Source organism: Amphibalanus amphitrite, unplaced genomic scaffold, assembly GCF_019059575.1.
Source record: "Amphibalanus amphitrite isolate SeventyFive unplaced genomic scaffold, NRLGWU_Aamphi_draft 000521F_arrow, whole genome shotgun sequence".
Taxonomy (NCBI): domain Eukaryota; kingdom Metazoa; phylum Arthropoda; class Thecostraca; order Balanomorpha; family Balanidae; genus Amphibalanus; species Amphibalanus amphitrite.
Genome location: NW_024882015.1, coordinates 187,210 through 208,835, shown reverse-complemented (window position 1 = coordinate 208,835; position 21,626 = coordinate 187,210). Strand labels below are relative to the sequence as shown.

Genomic DNA, 21,626 nt, shown 5'->3' with positions numbered 1-21,626 from the left:
TGCATACTGATGTGTAAATGAGTGTTAGTATGCCGCTGGTAGAGAGCTAGAGGCATGTGAGTCACGAGATAGCGTATATGTTTGGCATTTTGATTAGCGGATGACAACCGGAAGTGTTTTTAAAGACAGTCATAACCCTTGTCACCTACCCAGAATATCTGAAATAAATATGCGGGGCTTTTTCATGCGGGACGGTTAGTAACGACAATGTTTGCTACCTCGACGGCAAGGATAAGCTATATACCGAGTGGAGCTTGCCATAACTATTTTAGTCTTTTTTATTACTCTTTTTACTATTTTAGTTACTCTTTATAAACTTGGCACAGGGAACCGGAAATTGATTTTCCACATCCTTTGTTTTATTGACATTATGCTAATAGTTTTTTTTCTCATTTCACGATTGGAACCGTAAATGTCTTAGGATTGAGAGGAAGCCGCTTCTGTGTCGGCTGAATTGATGCTAACGATGCTTATGCTATTCTACGTCAGTTTATACTCCTCGTGAAGCAGGCATTTGCCGCCACCGGCAGAGGATCGGTGACCGTCCCTGACAGGCGGTGACAGTGAAATGTGAATGTAGCCGGCAGTGGAAATTTAGGATCGCGTGTGATGAGCTCATTAACGGAATAATAAGCTGCCTCATCTGACAGTGAAAATGTGTCTTTACAACGACAGTCAAGGGTAAAATGCTGCTCTCCAAACGCCGGCTTATATTTCGCGACATTGCTTATGTCCAACCGAAATGCATCGGTCTGTTCTTAAACAGAGGCGGATCCAGCTCAGAGTTTTTTTTTTGGGGGGGGGGGGCAAACCATAACAATTTATCGATTCTTTCCATGCCTAGTCCATAGGTGTAATGTTAAAATTATGCCGTTTGGGAGGGGCAAATGCCCATTTTGCCCCCCCCCCTGGATCCGCCACTGTTCTTAAACATATTTCAAACGTATTTTTATTAAGATGTGCTCGTCATAGGTTCTTACTGTTTTTATCGGGTTAATTTAGGGTTACATTTTCAATAGCATAGCACAACTTCAACAAATAGGGTTTTTAGGCATTGAACACGAACTTCCAATTATTTTAAAATAGATAGCAGTTACGGATGTTCAACGCTGAACAGTAAATAGCATGAAGGGGAGGTTTGCGGAGGGAAATTCAGTCGTATTATTTATAGACAATGCCCATGTTCATTTAACTTGATGCATATCATTATCGTGATTATCAAACCGTGTCATCATGTAGGAAACTACCGCCCATTGGCAATAGGCATTGTACTATTGCCAATAATTGATATACAATTGATATACAATATTACTATCAATTGTAGTATGATACAATTGATAACATTCTTCGGTTCCCTTTGCTGAAAGTACAACGGGGTATTGCCTTAAAATAATTACACTTTGACATTTGTTCAGAAATCCTTCTGTATGACAATAATGACCTTCCTGGACAATGTAACAATAGGGGAGAGTGGGGTGGGTTGTATCAGTTTTTACTCCGAGACCCATAACCTCGTAACTATCCGTGATAAGCTCATTATTTCCATACTATCCCCTTCCTTGATTCTTCTGCTTTTTTGTGCAAAGTAACTTTTCCGCTACATCTACCAGTTTTTCTTCTACGGTCTCCCGAATAGAACAATGTTTTTGATACAACTTGCCCCATGGCTTGGGTGAGTTGTATCACATGGTGGGGTAATTTGTATCACTATTTCACGTTTCAGGGAGTGTGCTTGCTACTGGTTTTGAACATAACAACAACATTAAATGGGGTTAATACAATGTATAGGTATGCTCAAAGGCTTCACTTTATTAGACCAAACTTAGGTCCATGCAATCCGAACGAAACATCAACAGACTAGACGCAAAAGTGGCCCGTTAAGAGCAAAGAAGCCAACACATTGTGCCGAAATGGAACGAGCATTGACTAGCTACCTACAAACGCGAGCCAGGGCTTAGCTTTCGCGATCAAAAGCAACATACCCATACATACATACACACATACATGTTACAACATACCCCACCCGGCTCTGATACAACATGTACCTAGCCGCCATCTTGGAAAAAACATCCTCGTGCTAAAAAAACAGCGGACAGCTGGAGAAATCCGTTTTCACTCACGCAGCCCTAGAACCTACCCTCACCACCGCTACGGAGATCTTTCAAATTCGGGCACATCTTAATGCCCAGAACACACATTTTCTTGCAACTTATTTTTTCAGAATGACATTAAAAAAACATTAAATCGGCTCTCACCTCGAGACGCGTCCACTCAGCCACAAGACAGAACAGGGAAAGATGGCGCCCGGAAAACCTCGTCGGCTGGTCGTGTCGCGAGCGCCATCCATTGGATAAGTTTGGCACAATTCATCCTGATACAACTTGGACATGATACAACTCTCCCCGCTCTCCCCTACTGCACAATGTAAGGGAAAAGGCGAGGATATTAAACGAATATCTTCTTTCCTCGATGATCGATAACTACGTTGTTTTCGCACACTTTTATGTGGACTTCCTGCGTCCCATTTGTACGTTATAACAGCCCGCAAGACAGCTCAATCTGGTGGGTTGGGTCCCATCCTGGCACATCTGTGTCACTCATGTTCTCCAAGACATTCCATCTTCCCTCCCTAATTTAGTTCCGCCTTGCCCTGTTGGACACGTGGCAAGAGCTGGTGATGTGAACATCCCATCAGTCTCTGCTGAACTTCCCAAACCCTGCAGATTTGCTGAGATCTCACATCGACAGATGCTGTCTGGGACCAATAAACTAGCGTAAAAGTGCAGTCAGTGAGAGCTTAAAGTGAGCGTCGTCGATAATTCACCAGACCTGTGCACACGTGTTAATTTTCCTCCGTCTATTTTAGTCTGCCAGCACCCAACATGCGTCCCGACAAACGTGTCATATTGAGCAGCTAACGCATTAAGCGTCTTTTTAAATAATTAATTTCGTGGTGACGGCTGTAAAGTGTACACTGCCCCTGCAGTTCCTGTGGTGTAAGACACTAAGCGGCCCATTTTCTGTCTCGTTTCTGACACCTGTCTGTCGGCATCCTCTGTCATAACACTGTCACCGCTGTCACGACTCTGACTGTCACCGCGGTGCGTCTGTCATGTGACATCCGGGGTAGCTGCTCCTGCACCCAGTCGCGGCCGGCGGCTCGGCGGACGCTCTGATGTGGCGCTCAGGTGTCTGGACTCTCATCTGCCGGCACCTCCGATGCCCTGCTGCGGGCCTTATTAAAATACGGCTGGCTGGGCCTGTGCTGTTGTTGGTTCTGGGCCAGGAGGGCTATTATAGTCGCCACGCCCGCCGCCGCCGCCGTCGCCGTCGCTGCCGTCTCCCGCTACCCATCTCAGTTGGGCAGCGGAAATCCACTAAGCCTGGCAGCGTCAGTCCATCGTGTGACGATGCCACATGACATCACGAGTCACGCCACGAGTCACCTGCGTAGGACGGTGACCCGGGGGATTGAACGGGTTCAGGTTTGGTATATCAGCGGACGTCGATTGTCTTCTCCGCTCAAGCTCAGTGTATGGAGGCACTGAAGCTTCACACAAACGTACTCGGATGACCCACAATTAGACTTATTTGTGTCAGGCAATAAATGACACCTACTGTCAAACAGTGGCATACTAGGATTAATTACTATACTTTTCGACATGTCAACAAGCTCGTGGAGTACATGTTACTGTCATGAGCAAAGTTATTCTCGGCAGCCGTTCGCGTCCATCACCTTTCTCCTTCGACAGCATCTCGTCTGGAAATGTGCATCATACCTGTCACTTAAATCCCCGGGCCGCGGGCGGTGAAGGTAAAGCCCGGTTTACACTGCGGTGGATAGTAGAGGTAAAGCGCGGTTTACACAGCGGAGAAGCTCGCTGCCATGCCGTTGACAGAGTTGTGACACGTCGGGAACCAGAGTGTATAGCCGGGAACCTCCGCGCCCCTGATGGACACGTGTTTACTTCAGACGAGCGACGCGGGGAGACAGGAGTGCTGGGTGGAATGCTGAGTTAGGGTTATTGCTGAATACCGATGGTATGGCGTGCCTACACATCTGGATTCATCGGGCTCCATCCGGAGACCTTACGATGGCTAGTTTAGGGTAAAGTTGGTGTTATTTTTCGTACGTTTATTTATATTTTTTTTTATAATTTACGAGCTTGTTTTGACTGCTCGCCCCCTACTCATGGACGCTATTTGGCTGGTTTATGTAAGACACATTGCTGCGACGCCCTGGGTGTAATTCAAACGTTTTCCAATGACTTTGGAGGTGACTCCGGAGTCCTGCCGTCACTGCATCGGACGCTATTTAACATCGCTCTTGACGCATACATGAATAAAGGGGTGTTCATGACCGCCAAAGGCCGCACCCTGTTTGGTAGAATATTTAACATACCAGACTGAGGGCTGGCGTCCAGTGATGCTCTGAGTTGATACCGGAACCCGTCCGTTTGCGTCGCCAGAGAGTTGGCTGCCGATGGAACAGACTCACCTGATTTGGCAGCCTTCCCTGAGCCCCCGGAGCGAACACAAGTGACGCATTTGGGTACAAATGGCTCCAGGGTTTTCTGCGGAGTGGAGTTAGCAAACGAACTCCGGTTGCGGTCTGGGAAACGTTAATGCTTACTTCAGCGAACATTAGCCTAATTTGGTTTGGCATTTAAATCACTAAAATATTGATAAATCTCAACAATGCCATGGCTTTAAGTGAAACCTATCCGTCTGCAATGACCACTACCCTGATCGTTCCGTCCCGTTGTGTCTTCGGAAAGGTGCACTGAACTGTACATACCTGTCGTTACGGTTAACCCCATCCTACCTTTCTCGCATAACTAGTTGTCGTATCCCACTTTTGCACAACAACCCCATACTAACCTACCACTGTTTTTTTTTCCTCAGGAGGCGCGCCACAGCTCCAGGACGATGAACCGTACCCAGAGGAACTGGCCATCTATGACGCCCAGATGGTCTCTGAGTCCGAGTCGCTCGTCGTACGAGAGGGAGCCAACATCAGCCTGCCGTGCCAATGGGAGAGCGAGCGAGGTAAGTAGGAACAAACGACTACAACACGATTACAATAGACGAGGGGTGACGTCTACGAGTGCCTACCTCATGTCATCTGTTTCCTTCTCTTTGGACGAAGTTGACTGTAGTAGGAAGCCCGCCAAGTTCGCGGTCCTCCCATACACAGTCGGTGTAATTATAAAGCGGCCGTGACAGACGGCTGGCCAGTGTTGCCGGCTACTGTAGCGCAGGGCCGACGGGTGGCATCGGATCTGCGCCCGACGGGTTGGCCAGCGGTGTTTGGATTTCTAAACTGTGACGTCAGCGTCATATCACGAACCTTTGTTTATCTCTGGCTCCGCCCGCCGAAGCCACGCCACCGCTATTCGCCAGCCACGTGCCGAACTCTCTGAATCTTCCCAGATCTATTGTTTTCACTTGCGCATCCGTCGGAACCGCTTAAGATTCAAATGTAGGCGCTCACAGGGCACCGAGGCATGCCGGCGATTTCGCCTCAGTCGGGAGGCCTCACAGGGCCCCTGGTGATCCGTCTAGAGGCCTGGCGCGCCGCGTGGGAAGGGTGGCCTCCTGCTGGGTAATGGGTGCGAACCCCACCGGGTGATCGCCCCCTGCGGAAACCGCACCAAGACAACAATCCCCTGTGGCCCGGACTTCAAGACGATCCAACCGGGGTCTCATAACTGGCGAACTCCTCCGACATAAGACTTAGCACAATCACCATGCTAACTTGCCAAATCATTCTGAGTTTTTTTTTTAGACCGTTTAAATGGTTAAGTTGGCAAGTTCAAAAAATTACCTATTCGAACGGTGTCAAGTTCCTGTTAACCATTTTTCGTCGTAAATTCGTCCCTTTTCAATGTACGTGGTATATATTTTATCATTTAAGCTCCCCTCACCAGGTTCCGCTTTGCGGTCTCCCCATCAGCGCTGAGTGCTGACACACTTCCCTTTTCCCAACAGCCGGCGACATCATCGTACTGTGGAAGAAGAGGCCCAACATCATCCTGTTCACGGGCTCGATGAAGATCAGCGAGGACGAGCGCGTCCACCTGGGGCCCAATAACGAGCTGCGCGTGACGGACGTGACGGCCGGGGACGGCGGCACCTACGTCTGTATCGTGGCCGTCACACCCGACCCCATCGAGCTCGAGCATACTGTCTCAGTAAAGTGTGAGTAGATGAGGCGCACCATGGGACTACTAAGTACGTCACTTTGTAGGTTTTGGTGATCATGACATCGCATAATCAATATCTTGTTTTATTGTTGAGGGCTTTGTCATGCCCGGTGGCGCGAAATTATCGTTCATGATATGCGGCGCAGCATACCTTCCGGGGCTATAAGCTAGTGACATCTAGCGACAGTAAATCAAACCGATTCACCAATGCCTATTCCCGTTCGTTGCTAATATGCTTGTAGCGCGTACATTTGAGAATCGTGAATTTATGTATTCAACGGCAGAATCCAACAATGGAATCCTTGTAGCACCACTCCCATATCCCCCGTATAACGAGTCTCTACCCACAGGGCCTGCCAAGCTGCACCCCCTGGACACCGACCACTTCCAGGTGCGCGAGGGAGAGTCCTTCGAGCTGATCTGCGGAGCGGACGGCAACCCGGAGCCCACCATCACCTGGTCCAAACTGGTGAGTGCCAAAAGAGTGCGTAAGGAGTGCCGAGCGAGTGCCGGCAGAGTGCGATCTCATTGTGCTGAGCGGCGAAACTGACGGAAATTCAAGGGTGCGCACTCCCTAAATTATAAAGACGGCACTTCTTTCGATGCTATTTTCGGGTGCCGGTGTTTGGTACTCGTTTGGCTCATGAATGCGATTGTCGGCACTCTTTAAGCTGAGAGTTGACACTCCTATGACTGAGTGTCGACTCTCTCCCATATCATATTCAACTCTGCACAAAATGCGGCGTGAGATATTGGTCCTTGGAACAACTCTCAATATCCCACACGCTGTTTGTGCTAAGCGTTTCCTTGAGCGCACCAACAGCTGCGTCCTCTGCAGCGGTCCACAGTTCGTGTCTGCTGTTTGTCGTCCGGGATCGATAGTATGATCTCAGCTGATCATCTCACTACAAACATTGCCGCACATGTATCTGTCGCTCAGCCTGCCGGGTTGTGTTCGCTCAGAGGCTGCATGCCATGACGCTTTGCAATGGGCCATCTGAACAGCTCCATGTCATTCGTTGGTCTTTGGTGCCGTTTGGTTCTACGCTTAGTGCACCGTTTTTCGTGTTGTACTGCTGATATCCCGTATTACACCTCTTTCATCCCGTATTGTATCGTTTCCAATGACATATAACTCCGACTGCCTTCACAGAAACCGCTATCACTCCATAATCCGTGTTTCTATACCTACTACCTTCCATATTATGCCGTTACCACTCCCTATTTCTGCCGTGTAAAAATTATCCTAGCCCTTTTAACAGTCGTTCAGAATCACGTCGATGCTGCCTGCCGAGTAACACAAAATGTTTTACCCATTTCGCGTGCCTGTGAACTTCAATTGTCCACCAAAAGCTGCGCAGTTTAGAAGAAATCTCTCAATCAAAACACCATCACGCCGTAGAGAATGAGTCATCAGTCCTTCGTCGCTGTTGAAACTTTCAAACCTCGCGGCCAGCCTCCGTCGATAGCCGGAACCTCATCCCGTAAACACTGGCGATTGTGTTATCTCTGTTATCGTTTCGTGATCGCTACCGGCTGCGGTCTGCGCCTCGGCGGCCAGGTTCCCTGAGACCGGTAGATGATGTCGCAGGTTCTCGAAACCTATCCACGTCCTTTCAGTGTTCTATCACTGTCTTGGTGTAATATCCATTCCCTGCTTTATTTTATGTCTACGTTGCATTAGCACCATGCCCATGTCCGCTCTTTGTCCTGTCTCGCGTCCCGTCTCGTGTCCATACTCCGTTTCCCGTCTTGTGTCTCGTCCCGTATCCTGCTCTGTGTCCTGTCCCATGGCTTTCCCCGTGTCCCGTCCCGTGTCCCGTCCCGTGTCCCGTCCCGTGTCCCGTCCCGTGTCCCGTCCCGTGTCCGTCTTATGTCACGTCTCTTGTCTCGTCGGGCCGCTCGCTTAGTTGTCCGGTCCGCCGCCGCTGCGCTGGTGTTTGTCTGTACGTTTGTGTGTGTTTGCCTGTTTGCAGCCCACTCCTGACGCCGAGGGACCGTATGTTGAGAACGGAGACCCAGTAGCGCCAACGAGCACGCCCGAGGTACGAGCTGATTTTGTTCTTTTTAGCGATTTTTTACTGGTGCTAGGGCGTCAGTGCGGCATGGCATGATAAAACCGCTTAGAAACGGGTGTCTCGTACCGTTTTAGTTAATCATTTACGCACTCATGCTTAATGTGAATAGCGATGCTCAGTGTTGGTATCCCGTTCATATATGTTATCATTTGATTGTGATCCGACCTCATTTAAGATGATTGGGTACTTGCTGTAAGGTTGAATTTTGGTTGTAAGGCTCACATTTTTTTTTTTAACGCTTAACAGCATTGCATAGAGGTAAACATTACCGAAAGTTCCTGAAATATTTTGTCTCCATGTCGTCTACATATCGTCACCTCCTGCCGCAGGGTGACGACATGGCCTTCCTGCCGGAGAACCCTTCCAAGAGCGTGGCGCTCTCCCTGGACCCGGTGCAGCCGCGGCACACGGGAACCTACACCTGCACGGCGCAGAACGGCGTCGGCAAGCCGGACGTGCTCACCGCCAAACTGGAGGTTACTCGTGAGTACCGGACCGGGTCGAACGTTAGTGCTTTAGTTATAAGAGAAACATCGTAAATGATCATAGTGGGCAAAAGGATCGACGTGGCGAAGTTACTTGGAATTGGAACACACAAATATATCAATTAAATGCTGAAGCGAGGAGATACCTATTGTCTGATGTCTCATACTGAACATACAAAATAATGAATAACTGTGCATGGACGGGGCTAGAAGGGTTGTCTGGCCCTTCTCTCGCCCTTTTCAACAGCTGGTGACCCATGGCAAACCACTTTCTCTGTCTCATGTCGGATATCCAACTGCTCACTGCTCAAGGTATTCCAAACAGACTTGGCCCATAAATATACCCCATCCGTGCGCGTATACTAACAAAGGCCTCCTGCTAGTTGCCTCACTCTGTCCATTGATTGTCTCCGCGGAACAGGTTCGACTCTCCTGTCTCTCCGGGGTCAAATGTCAGGCGCGGCGGTCAGCGGGGTGACCTCGGGTGACCTCGGGGTGACGTCGGGGTGGTCGAGGTCCGCTGACTCGGTCACAGGGCGGCATTGTGCGGTGACAAACGGTCTTCAGGTCCGTCTGCCACCCTGAATACCGCTGAACGACGGGATGGGTAGTGCTCCGAGGGTGTTATTTTTATATATTGGCGCCGATTGGAAGCTGGAATTTCTCTGGTATTCACAGGAGCCCAAAGTCTCGTCTTCCTAGGCTGCTGCTTATCTCTGTGGATGTTCAGTGACGACTTTTCACCGACACCTTAGTCCTTATGCCTGAACGCCCGTTCCTGACGGCTCCTGTCGTCTCTCTCTCTCTCTCTCTCTCTCTCTCTCTCTCTCTCTCTCTCTCTCTCTCTCTCTCTCTCTCTCTCTCTCTCTCTCTCTCTCTCTCTCTCTCTCTCCCTCTCCCTCTCTCTCCTTCTATCCCTCCCTCTCCCTCTCTTCCATCACCGGAGACCAGCAGCCGACTCAGCTGACCGCCGTAACTGCTCTGTCTGTCTGCCACGTGCCGGTGCCGACAGACGACCCACCTGGCTCCCCTCCCCTCCCCTCCCCTGGAGAATCTGCACCCCTCCCCACACCCGGGGGGACAATCCACACCCTTCCTCCACACACCCAGAGGGCGGCGCCGGGTCAGTCACCCATTGCCGGCGGTCATACTCAGGTCATCGCCGAGGGTACCACACTGTGAGTGTGAACACCTTCGACTGCGAGGTGGCACCCCGCCCCTCTCTGCCCCTCCTCTTGAGCTGTTGAGTCACGCTTGGTCGCCTCTCCGTCTACTGCTGGCACCGCGGCAGAGCGCCGAATGCGCCGGGTACGCCGCGACTGCGCCGTGGCATGTCACCGCCGCGCCGCGGCACGCAGACGGCGCACTTGGCCCGTCCGTGCGCGGAGCGGTGCAGGGGTGGAGGCGAGCGGGCGGTGAGGGTCGGTTGTGACGAATTGGTTGACAGGGGTGAGCGTCCGACGCAGCTGCCGACGGCGGAAGGTTCAAGGCGCATGCTACGGGTCATGCTGGGGAGCTGCATAGTTGGATACCCGGTTGGAGGGAAAGAAAGGTCGTGCGCTCGAGAGCCTTGCTTTCAGTGTAGAATACGCAGAGGCAGCAAATCAAACTCCGTCATTTCAGCAATGGTGGTTTGCTTTCTCCTTGCCCAAATGAGATAGAAAGAAAGCTTACCAAACCAATGAACAGCCGTTCTAGTTGTCAGCCTTTAGTACCGAATGCCGATCATGCGTCCTCGCGCTGCAGTAGATCAACTTCCTCTGGATTGGATTCAACATTGGATTCATTGCCGTGTTTGAGTGGCCGTTCTACTGTTCACCAGTCTCTCTTCACTATCAACCCATACGCAGTCAAGCACCCCAGCAGTGCGGAAATGTCACAACGGCAGGGCGGGGGTCGAACACCCTTCCGGCTCTGCATATCAGCAGGACGTGAGCTCAACTAGCCTCTGTCATCCTCCCTGGGGTTCATCCGGAGCACTGTGGTGGCGTCTTCCGTTTTCCTATCGACACGGGGGTGGACCCGACCGGATCCAGTACATAAGATAGCTCGACTTCTGATGAGCCGGCGACCAACGCGCCCCGTTGACCGCCGTTGGATGACGGAAGCGGTATAGTGTGACCGTGATTGTGGTGATGCCACCGGACGGGATTGGCGCTATCGGCCTGACCTCCAACGAGTTTTCCTCATTCTCACCACTGTGAGGTGAGGTGAGGTCAGAGCCCACTGGTTACGTCCTCCCACTGCACTTACATCGGAGTACAATGAAGTCAGCCATCCGGCGGCCGTCAGAGATGACAGCACTGACCACTGACCGGTGACACACCGTGCAGTTCAGGGAAGTCAGCGGTGGGGTCTGCCGCTCCCCAGACCCGTCACACGGCGCCGCGCGGACTGCGGCCCGCCGCGCCGCCGCCCCCGCCCCCGCCCCCGCCGGAGCTGGCCTGCACGTGGGCAGGTCGGACGGAAGCCGAGACGTCTCAAGGGGATGGGTTTCGGCCGGCGCAGAGCTGTGATAAATCGACGCCGTTTGTCATAACATCCGAGTTCAGTGTGAGACTCGTCTGAGACTGCCACTCGCTGAGTGACGAACAGCGGTCAAACACGGGGTCAGACGGATCCGGATCAAGTTCAAACAGCGCTAGGTAGCGCAGAATACTGACCTCGTGTGACGAAACTCGAGAAAATGCTGCCAAAAGCTGGCAAGCGTTGTATGGATCTTTTCCTTTTCGGATGGAATCATTTGGGGGTCGCTTGTGCAGAAGCTGGCCGTTTGTATGTGAGGTCCCTTCTTTTCCTTGATCTTCTACGAGATCAACCACATGGCTAGACGCAGAGCAGTCGGCGCTTTAAAGTGCCCGGTCGGTGCTTTCATAGGTCACTTTATATTCACCGGCTGGTGGCGTAGGTCTTTGGCAGTGTCAAATGTCACTCACCCCCAGTGTTCTGTCTGTCCGGGTCAGGCGCTGGAACGGAAACAGATCAGAGGGGAGAGCCGATAGATGCGTATCTAAAGCCGAGCACCGGCCTCCTGCCACGACATTGGGATGAAGGTCACGAACTTGGAGCTGTTTGTGATGAAAGTCGCTTCCAGACAAGTCGCTAATCGTAAATCGTTTGCTCGATTTGCGGTGAAGGTCGAAATTCTTACATATTTCAAAAGCATCTAAGCGGTGTTTATTTTTCAGAACATCTGGACGTGACGAAATTGAAACAGCATATTTAGATGTTTTTACGTTTACTTCACCGTTTGAGTGGAAGAAAATAGGCATGCGATCAATTTGCCGTCAAGGAAACTAAAATGAATACAAAAATAACTGCGAACTAATGTATCACATGTATCATGCATAATGCATATATATACACATAAGATGATTTAGACTCAAGTTGACGGGGTTCACTTGTTATGAATCTCGAATGCTCGTTACAGGAAATGCACCTATACGCCCCGAGCCCCCCCCCCCCCCAACCACCAACCTCGCCCACGATCCCTCATCGCCGTGGCCTTGGCTCGAACTTTGAGAATCCGCAGACGACCGGCCGGTGTTTCCTGTATCAGATTTCTCTCATGTCCCAGACTCCTCTCCCCTCTCGGCCGACTGCGGCGGCGTCTCTGAACTCTGGGGTGAGATCGGGGAGAGGTAGAGAAGGGAGACTGGGTTCGGAAGAAAGAGGACTGTCTGCTGGAAATGGATCGGAACGGCGGGGGTGGACGGAGGGGGGGACACCAAGGGGTCCGTGTTCTACCGTAGGAGGTTCATCTGGCGAACAGATGGTTGAAGTGGCTGACTGACTGTTCGGAAACTGCCATGCCTATATATAGTTCTGAAGCCCCTGAAGGAGATATCGTAGTACTAATGCAATTTACAGTGTAAACGGGAATGGTGACCGGTGTTGTCAGTCTTATTTTGTTTCATTCATTCATTCGTTCAATTGCATTTCAGAACATTCACCTTCGCCCAGACGCAGTCAAATGTATTCCTTGCTTCGGTCCCCTATGTCCACCTTGCATCTTTCCCTCGAACTCACCCTGTACCGTACCGCCTCCGTGCTATCTCTGTTCTCACCGGTGTCGTCTTATGTCCGCAGACGCGCCATACATCGCCCAGGACACGGGAGTGGTCCGGACCGCTCACGGTATGACTGCAGAGGTCGGCTGCAAGGTGTTCGCCAACCCCCGAGCCGAGGTGAGCTCACGGACTAGGCTGGACTCCGACCTGCTGTCAAGTCCCGGATTTATTTTAATTCAACGGACTTATTTTGGCTCCAAGCTGACTTTTTTGGCTAGGTTCTTTCGATCTGACAAGACAAGCCCTCTTCGGTCCAAGCGGAGGTGAGCTTACCGACCAGTCATGGCTCCGAGCCTATAGGTGAGCGTAAGCTGCCATCTGTACTAGCCAGAAGCCACTGCCCGAGAGCCACAGATCAGATGAATTCGACGATTATATAGCAAAGCTATCGTCGCCGTGCTTGAAACATGAATGAATGGGACGTGAATGCCCATGACGTCGAAACCTGTTTGTTCACCTCGAGAGCAGCCAGGCACCTGACGCTCGCAGCGCCACCTGTCGTAACTGTGTTTCTGATTTTGTCCGCCAGGTGATCTGGCAGCGGAACGGTCACGATCTGCCCATCAGTTCCCGGTACGAAACTGCCGTGTCCAGCCGCTATTTCTCGCTGAGGATCCGTGACGTGAAGGATGAGGACTTTGGCAACTACACGTGCCGGGCCAAGAACCAGCTGGGACAGAACGAGAACCACATCACGCTGACAGGTACGGAGCGTTGGCGAGAGGCACTGACAGGGCCGTACTATCACCGTTTTGTGTGATCGCTGCGAGACCTGAAAAGTAGTAAAGCTGAAAAATTGATAGAATAAAATCAGAAGTATGCTTGCTGGCATTTCACAATGCACAATTAATGAGAGAGTCGACTCAAGTCATTCGTGGTAGATATTACGGCCTAAGGGTACACAAATCACTAAAGTAACGACTACCGTTCACTGTCCTCTGAATCTTTGACAGATTACTTTGTGATAAGTGCTGAATAAGAAGCAGCTACCTGTAACCGTGTACCACGCGATGTCGGCTGTTCCTTCACTCTGTGCGCGTCCTGCAGGTCTGCCGGGCCCGGTGGAGCTGCACCTGGGGAAGCCCAGCGAGGCAGAGAGTGGACGAGGTCAGAGCAGCACCACCGTCACCTGGGAGTTCATCAGCTACTCGACGGTGGAGGAGACGTCCGTCACGCTGCAGCCGCTGCTGCCGGTACGTAACGTTACGGTGTCTCACTGTCACGCCGTTACACAATCCGTGACGCTGCAGCCGCTGCTGCCGGTACGTAACGGCACAGATTCCGTCGCACTATCCGTTACACAGTCTCACCATCAGTCATACTGTCGGTCACATTACAACCGTCTGCTGCTGTTTTGGGGGCGGATAATACTGCGGACGTCGTGGGGAAAGCGTGAGGACAGAGGTCTTGCGACGGAACTGAGCTCTTAATTGAACGACAGACCATCACGGGAGACTGGCTGAATCGTGTCCAATGAGAACTGCAGTCCTGAAAAAACTGAGGGTACATTTTATGATATATGCCATGCATAACGCGACCTCACCCTCCCAGCACTGACTCTGCCCCCCCCCCCCTTCCTCGACAGGCCGGTTTCCCCGAGATCCGGCGAGTACCCACCGTCACATCCCGCTCCGTCTCCAAAAAGGGTCAGCAGCAGCTGTCGCCACTGAACGAGAACACCACCTACCTGGTGCGGGTGGCCGCGCGCAACCAGTACGGCTGGACACCGCCGGCCGATGTCTACTTCAGCATCACGGACGGAGAGCTGAAAATCACTCAGGGTGAGTGGCGCCGGATGGACAGCGCCCGGTCAACGGGAGGGTGAGGGGGGCGAGGGAGGGTGAGGGAGGGAGGGAAGGAGGGAGGGAGGGTGAGGGCAGGGAGGGAGGCAGGGCGGGGGAGGGAGAGAGGGAGGGAGGGAAGGAGGGAGGGAGAGGGAGGGAGGGTGAGGGCAGGGAGGGCAAGGGCAAGGAGGAAGGGCAACGAACAGGGCGAGTCGCAATACGTGACCTCCGAGGGTTCTATGCTCAATATTCATGATATTGACTGTTCGGCACCGGTGCCTGATTTTCTTATAATCAGCACCCCTGGTGGCTATTCCTGACACTAAAGCTTCCGTTTTTTTTCGTTGCAGCGCCACCGAAGCTGGCCGAGTCGAAGACAGCCAGCGACGCGGCAGCGCGGCTAAAGCTCACGCCCATCCTTCTCATCGCCATCCTGTCGAGTTTTTTCTAGTAATCACCTATGAGGTGAGTGCTCACTTTTCCCTCACCTGTGAAGTGAGCCTGAGGTGAGGAGGTCATCCTCCTGGACCTTTCAGTTCCGATGCTTACCTAATGGTCCGTTCGAACTGCTCTCCAGTTGGTCAAAGTCGATGGAATGTGTGGTGTTTTCGCCAAACATGCTCGTTTGCTGAGTGTTTTGTTTGAGATTTTTTCCATTCACTAACTGTTGTTGTTTGTGCCCCGGCAGTGAAGGTCGTTCAGAGATTGTGCCACTCGCACTACCCACAGTGACTAACCTCGTTTTGTATCCGTTTGCCACACCGCTCACAAAAACAGATTCACAGGCCACAACTTCAAAATTGGTGTATCAGAGTCATAAATCATACTAAAGATGCGACAATTTCGGGTCAGATTTCTTACCCTTCGTATTGGGTATTGCTCGCATATTGATATGTAAAAAAAAACGGCATAAACTGTGTACCCTTTACCCATTTTACGTACGCATACAGCCCTCGTCTCAATGTGCGATAGGTATCTACCACGTACTGAGAGGAGGACTGTATTTACCCGCAACGGTAGTTGTTTTTAGCAGACAGTGCATATCATTCGGATCGCAACATACATCAATTGCTGGCGTTTTCTGTTCCATGTCCCGCTTATTAACCCGTAATAACCGTATTTTTCAGACTGCCAACACCCTGCTTTGAATAGGTGAGTGGCGATTTTGCCAACTAACCATGCATGGAGCGTGCATCGGAGGGCCTCAGTAGGTGTATGTGTTTATCAGGAATCAGCCATAAGGCCCTGCCTCGTCGGCGCTCTGCGAACGATTGACATGTCACCCATTTAGAGCGTAGCAATGTTTCCGGAGGGTGTAACATACCGTGTAAACGTAAAGGTGCAAAAGTCAAAAGATTTAGTGAGGCAGGCGTAAATGCCATAAAAAGTAGGTACTATTCCGCCTCACAGCGTATCTCATTTATGCATTTAAATGCGCTCTTAAATGCCAGCCTATCAGGAGTATGTCGCAAGCTGGACTACGCGCTCCCCGCAGCCGCTGACTGTCCATCTTCTGCTCCGCAGGTCGGAAAGAGAATCCTGTGCCACGTCAGCGCGCACGTCCTCTTCAGCGAGGAGATGGGAGGACGTGACGTGCCCTTCTGAGCACGGCCTGCCGCGTGACGTCTCTGAGACGTAACGTGACGTAGGCCGTCTCTGCAGAGGGCGGCGCTGGCGGGGCGCGGAGCCGCGGCGGAGCGGCCAGTGGAGCCGCTCCTCGGAGACCAGCCGTCCAGCCCGGCCCTCAGTCGGCACCGGCACAGAGCCATCGGCACAGCGGCTACTGACAGATAGCTGCTGCCCAGCTGCCAGACAACCAGCTGCTCAGCTACCAGACAACTGTTCAGCTGTCAGACAACTAACAGCCGCCGCCAGCGGCAACTGTAGCTTCCAAACAACCAGCTGTCACTGCTGTTGCCAGGCAACCAGCTATTACATCAAGCAGCTGTGTTACCCAATGTCTGACGACGAACTGAAGTTGCTTTTCGTAGCCGGGTAGTGTTATTTCGTTGCTAAGCAACCAGAACCGCTGTCGGACCGCCGGCTGAGGAGCCACCTGTTGCCGCGACGGTTCTCTTGCGACCACATAGGTGACAGAGACAATGTGAACTGGGACAGAGACGACGTGAACTGGGACAGAGACAATGTGAACTGGGACAGAGACGATGTGGACAGAGCGCGCGCGCACACACGATACCGGTGCAACTGTGATGGTTTCTATATTGTTGGAACGTGTGCCAAGGATGAGTGCGGATGTAAGTGTATGTGAGTGCGGCAGTAGTGAGGCTGAGGAGAAAACATTGAGTTGAGTTCTCGGTGTTTGAAGGCACTGTGCGGGTTGAAGAAACAACGAGGGCTAGGGGTGTGAACTTTTATCTGCCCGTGCCCCCGTCATGTTCTGTATGGATCGTTCGATTCATTGATTTGAACTGGTCGAAACTGCCATCGACGGGCGAGAGATACTAAATGCTATTGTGAATGTCATCGCTTTACACTGTAGGCTGGGTGAATCGGTGAGCACATGGAATGTCGTACAACGAAAGCTACCTATGCTTCACAACCGAAGCGTGCTTGTGTGTCCTTGGCATGCATTTATATCGGTGCGTTTGTATTATATCTTTGTCGGAGTGAATGCACGCATTGACGTATCGAATTCGTATCATCGATAAAAAATACATTTCGTCCATCGATGTTTCGAAGGGGTCTTTTTCAAGTACTTCATACGTTCCCGACGGCCATCCTAGCACGTTTGAGACTGGCAATGTCGTATAATGATCGTCTTAAAGGGACCCTCCCACCTTCAAAAAAGTTAATGAATTGGCATGAAAGTGATGTCGCTCGGTTCAGAAAGAGCAAAAACGAATATCTACCAAATTTCATCGAAAAATATTCACCGGTTTTCAAGATATTAGACTTTTACTTTTGTTTACTTTTTGGGATCTCCGCTGTTCCTAGCGACTTTATTTGAAAGTGCGGCATTTGTTGCGCGCAAAGCAGCATATTCCATCGCGTGCTACAAAACGTTTTAGTCAAACATTTAACGGACGTTCGAAAGCCTGATGACGTCATCAGATTCCCGTAATGGTTAAGAGATAGGGACCACGCTGGTCCCACCCTGCAAGTAAAGGAAAGAAATTTCTTGAACACCATAAAGCTGCGGGGGTTGCGACCAGGATAAATGGTGGTTTCTGAGCCTGGCCGCAAACTTGGCTATCTCAACTCAAAACTAATGTTAAGGTGGGAGGGTCCCTTTAACTTGTCGATGACAGATTGTTCTACATTACCCGGTTAAAACCATTCGATACTGGATCGTATAGAAACGTGACAACGGCATTTTAAGACCAACGGAGCTGAATGGATAATGGTCCAAAAAGGAAATCAATGTACAATACGTTGGCTCAGCCAACACTTTATTCATTTTACATTAAAATTAGCACAGAGAGAAAACCAGCCGTTGTATGAGGCGCGACGTGAGATACACAATGTCCATCTGAGCGCCGCCGAGCGCTCTCCACGTCCTTCCCATCGAGTCCCGGCGGTGCTCCCCGCTTCCCGCACCACCGACCCCCTCACTTGAACACCACCGTGTCCAGCATGGCGCCCAGACACTGAACGATGTTGGACGTCATCAGTGTGCCGACCTTCTCCTCTAGATGGCGCTTGGGGTCCATCTTGCCGACGTTCTTGATGGCCAGCTGCTCGGGCGTCATGGACTCCTCATCCTCGAGCGACTTCTGGTAGTTGACGGCCAGGTCCAGCATCTGCTTCACCGTCTTCTCGTTGACGTCGCAGTGCTGGCGGTAGTCCTGCAGCTGGAGGCCGTCCATCCACGTTTCCTTGTTGAGGTTCATCAGCATCCGCTGCTCCAGCTCGTTCTTGCGGTAGTTGATGGAGATGGAGTAGTAGTGCCGGTTCAGGCCGTGGATGAGCGCCGGAAGCGAGGGCTTCTGCAGGTGACCCAGGTTCGAGGTGGTCTGCCGCGGCTCCTGGCCCAGCACCATCACGTTCGGGTTGATGAGACGGAACGCGTCAATCACCACCTTGCCCTTGACGGACTGGATGGGGTCGACCACCACGGCCACGGCGCGCTCTGAGAGGGCCTCGAAGCTCTGCTGGGTGTTGATGTCGACACCGGAGAGCCAGCAGCCGAAGCCCGGGTGGGAGTGGTACCAGCCGACCACCATCTCCGGCCGGCCCGTCTGCTTCAGCATGTCCAGCATCTTGGCCTGGAACACCGGGTCCACGGCCTCCACGGATACGCCAGTACCCGACTGCGGCATGGCGAACACGTCGATCACACGCACCGTGTACTCGTCGACAAACTCGCCCAGCATCAGACCCATCACCTCCATGGGCACGCCGGCGCGGCCGTGCTTCAGCATCTTGAGCAGCGCCAGGGACGAGATGTACACCTGCTCGGCTGTGTCCACCGTCGGCCCGTCGCCGGACGGCGCCTGCTGGCCCAGGTTGGGCATCCCGCCGCTCAGCCGCAGTATGCGGTCCATGGCCAGACAGCACCTGGGGAAAACACAGGAGCCGTGGGGTCAGCGGGGGCGGGTGCGATCAGACCAGCATGGGTAGCACGGGGTACAGGTTAGTGTCGACACAGGTCGCCTGGTAGTTCGAGCATTTCATGTCATGACTGGCTGGTCAGTACAGATCACATGGTCAGGTTACAATGGATCACTCTCAGTGTTTGGTCTATCGTTTCCAGGCATGGTCCCTGCCCTGGAGAGTAAAATATAGGTAGTCAGAGAATCATGACTTGCATGTTTCGATAAGAAGCTAAGAACTGCCTGCAGTACAGTACCAAATAACTACTGGAAACTAGACATTACAGTTTCAATCAGAAACCCAGAAAAAAGTCCTAACTTTTTTAAATTTAGTCCGAACCTTTTGATAGGAAGGATTCACAAGGACAGAGCCACCGCCCACCGCTAAGCGAAGCTTGTTCGGTGACCCTGCCCTCTACCCTCCGATTGAGCAATTCCAGTTCTATGGCAGAATTTAGAGTCCAAGGTTTAACGTGCGCACATAGCCGCGCACGGCCGGTCCCCTCACTGACTTCTCCTGGCTACGGCCTGCCACCAACCGCAACCATACCTGTCAGGAGGCCCATTAATGTCAAGCGCCCGTCGCGCTTCGAACCCGGACTGTTATAACCGGGAACGCGTGCTCTCACCACGCGGAGTCCAACGCTCTACCAACTGAGCTACGGGACCGGCTAAAATGCTTTAAGATGTAAAAAGAGATCTAATTTAAAACATTAAGCTTTTGTCAAATTAGTCAGGTCATAATCATACATAACATACATTGTAAAATAAAGAATAAATGTGAGTCGCAGTGCAAATATAAAATTTAGTCACAGATGCCATATGAACTAAGTACCCTTAAGAATAAATTCCAGCAAAAAATACAGAGGTTGTCAAAAGGATGTCCCTTTTTACCCCAAGGGAGAGCATGATATACATTTCAATTTATAACCAATCACCAAACAAGTTAACAAAAAATAAAAAATAAAGTCACTGAGCTGTTTTCTTTGTTGTTAACTCTTCTACCCTAAAACAATCCTGGCACTAGAAACTCAAATAATTTAGTCCAAGCTTTCAGCATACCAGCAATAAATTTGGAAATTGGCATTTTAGCCTGTGATACAGTTGTGCATTTTGTTAGGGAAATTACAGATGACTTTGGTCCAAAATTGTAACTAGAGCCGCATTAAATGTCTATGAAGTGTGACACCTGTTTTACGACTACCAAAGATTCTACATCATCCAGCCAATGCCGTTCCAATTTTCAAACGTCATTGGCCCAGAGCATGTAGAATCTTTATCATCTGAGACATCAAATGTGGCCTGGGTACCTTAGCTTCATTGCTCCATGTAAGCCAAAATGGGGACCAAGCCAGAAGTCTGAACCTTTTCCAAAAAATGTGCTTGCTTAAAAGCTTTACTGACTTTAATCAAATAATGCATGGTCTTCCTGTTTTGACTGACATAAAAGTGCTGACTTTGGATTATTTATGTTCCATTTAAAGTGATATTTATCAAATTACAACAAATGAAATTCAGTTCAGGACCTACAACATGAGTCGTAAGGATCTATTCACTATCGTTGAGCAAAATATAATCAAGTTCTTTCATCGCGTAGGAAGGGAGCATTGGCTCTATAGGAATCTTGCATTGCAATTCAATGGAAAATAATCATTTGCCTAGTTGTAGCACAAAAGAAGGCAGGGAACAACGTTTTACCGTACCTACCTACCAAGGTACCTATATCAAGGTACCTATATCAAAAGGTAGGTAGAGTGTGATATAAAAACACTCTACCTACCTTTTACAAACGTCAGGAAAGTCTCACAAGCCGAATAACACAGCAACGTTTAGGAGATTTATGCTACCAACATATATGATGCGACTCAATAAATAATATGTTCAAGACAAAGACACATCAATTACAAAACAAGGCTATATCAATATAATGTAGAACTCCGTACAGAATGCCAAAATAAATTCGCTAATGCCGGCGATGACTGGCGTCAGGGACAAATGTGGATCCACTCATGCGCCGCAACTGGCGATTCTTATTTTGCTGACATAAAGTAGTTGAAAAGGAAATGCAACACTATTCAACTGCAATCCTCGCAATTATCATATAACTCAGCATTTGCTGAGTTTATTGCACTCATAATTCCTATATTGGTATATTACATCAATTTTCATCATTCCAAATGTAAGTTGGGGCTTAGCTAAGCGTGAAAACATCGTTTGACGACTGACGTAGGTAATTCATTTAGGATAAAACCCGTAATCGCCGCGCGCTGTAGGTAGGTATGTGGAAGGCTTGTGATGTAAGTAGGTTGTACCTACATAGATATCATACATTGCACACAATTCACAAACAAACATGCATGCTGGTCAATTTGACAGCTGGACCTGATGACTCTGGTGTATTGGCCCGATGTCCCTTTGTTTGATTGTTTATTTCCCTTAGGTAAAGTGAG

General features: G+C 50.7%; 2 protein-coding genes across 12 annotated transcripts in view; one reads left to right on the top strand and one right to left on the bottom strand.

The window, feature by feature from the left end:
• The window catches only part of LOC122393190 (protein amalgam-like), a 51,993-nt gene extending 34,671 nt beyond the window's left edge, over window positions 1–17,322 (top strand). The window contains exons 2-14 of one of the 7 annotated variants that reach the window (XR_006258651.1): window positions 4,906–5,049; window positions 5,992–6,201; window positions 6,557–6,675; window positions 8,183–8,251; window positions 8,614–8,767; window positions 12,859–12,956; window positions 13,369–13,543; window positions 13,887–14,032; window positions 14,425–14,620; window positions 14,974–15,088; window positions 15,751–15,775; window positions 16,148–16,727; window positions 16,770–17,322. Coding sequence is in view for 3 of the 7 variants with exons in the window: in XM_043389015.1 (XP_043244950.1) it covers window positions 4,906–5,049; window positions 5,992–6,201; window positions 6,557–6,675; window positions 8,183–8,251; window positions 8,614–8,767; window positions 12,859–12,956; window positions 13,369–13,543; window positions 13,887–14,032; window positions 14,425–14,620; window positions 14,974–15,074 (1,412 nt within the window). In the remaining 4 variants the exon portion in view is untranslated. Of the gene's footprint in view, window positions 1–4,905; window positions 5,050–5,991; window positions 6,202–6,556; window positions 6,676–8,182; window positions 8,252–8,613; window positions 8,768–12,858; window positions 12,957–13,368; window positions 13,544–13,886; window positions 14,033–14,424; window positions 14,621–14,973; window positions 15,089–15,750; window positions 15,776–16,147 lie in introns of all 7 variants that reach the window. The other 6 variants (XR_006258653.1, XR_006258652.1, XM_043389015.1 and 3 more) reach the window with 6 other exon arrangements.
• Window positions 17,323–18,007: 685 nt separating this feature from the next.
• LOC122393181 (26S proteasome non-ATPase regulatory subunit 14) lies at window positions 18,008–21,213 on the bottom strand. 5 transcript variants are annotated; one of them, XM_043388965.1, is made up of 2 exons: window positions 21,120–21,213; window positions 18,008–19,141 (listed from the first exon to the last, which is right to left on the bottom strand). In XM_043388965.1, exon 2 carries the CDS (start codon window positions 19,126–19,128, stop codon window positions 18,193–18,195), a length of 936 nt encoding a protein of 311 aa, XP_043244900.1. In that variant the 5' UTR covers window positions 19,129–19,141; window positions 21,120–21,213; the 3' UTR covers window positions 18,008–18,192. The 5 variants fall into 5 exon arrangements, with proteins under 5 accessions (XP_043244900.1, XP_043244898.1, XP_043244899.1 ...); XM_043388963.1 differs by having other exon boundaries at window positions 20,957–21,148; XM_043388964.1 differs by having other exon boundaries at window positions 21,082–21,130.
• Window positions 21,214–21,626: the final 413 nt, after the last annotated feature.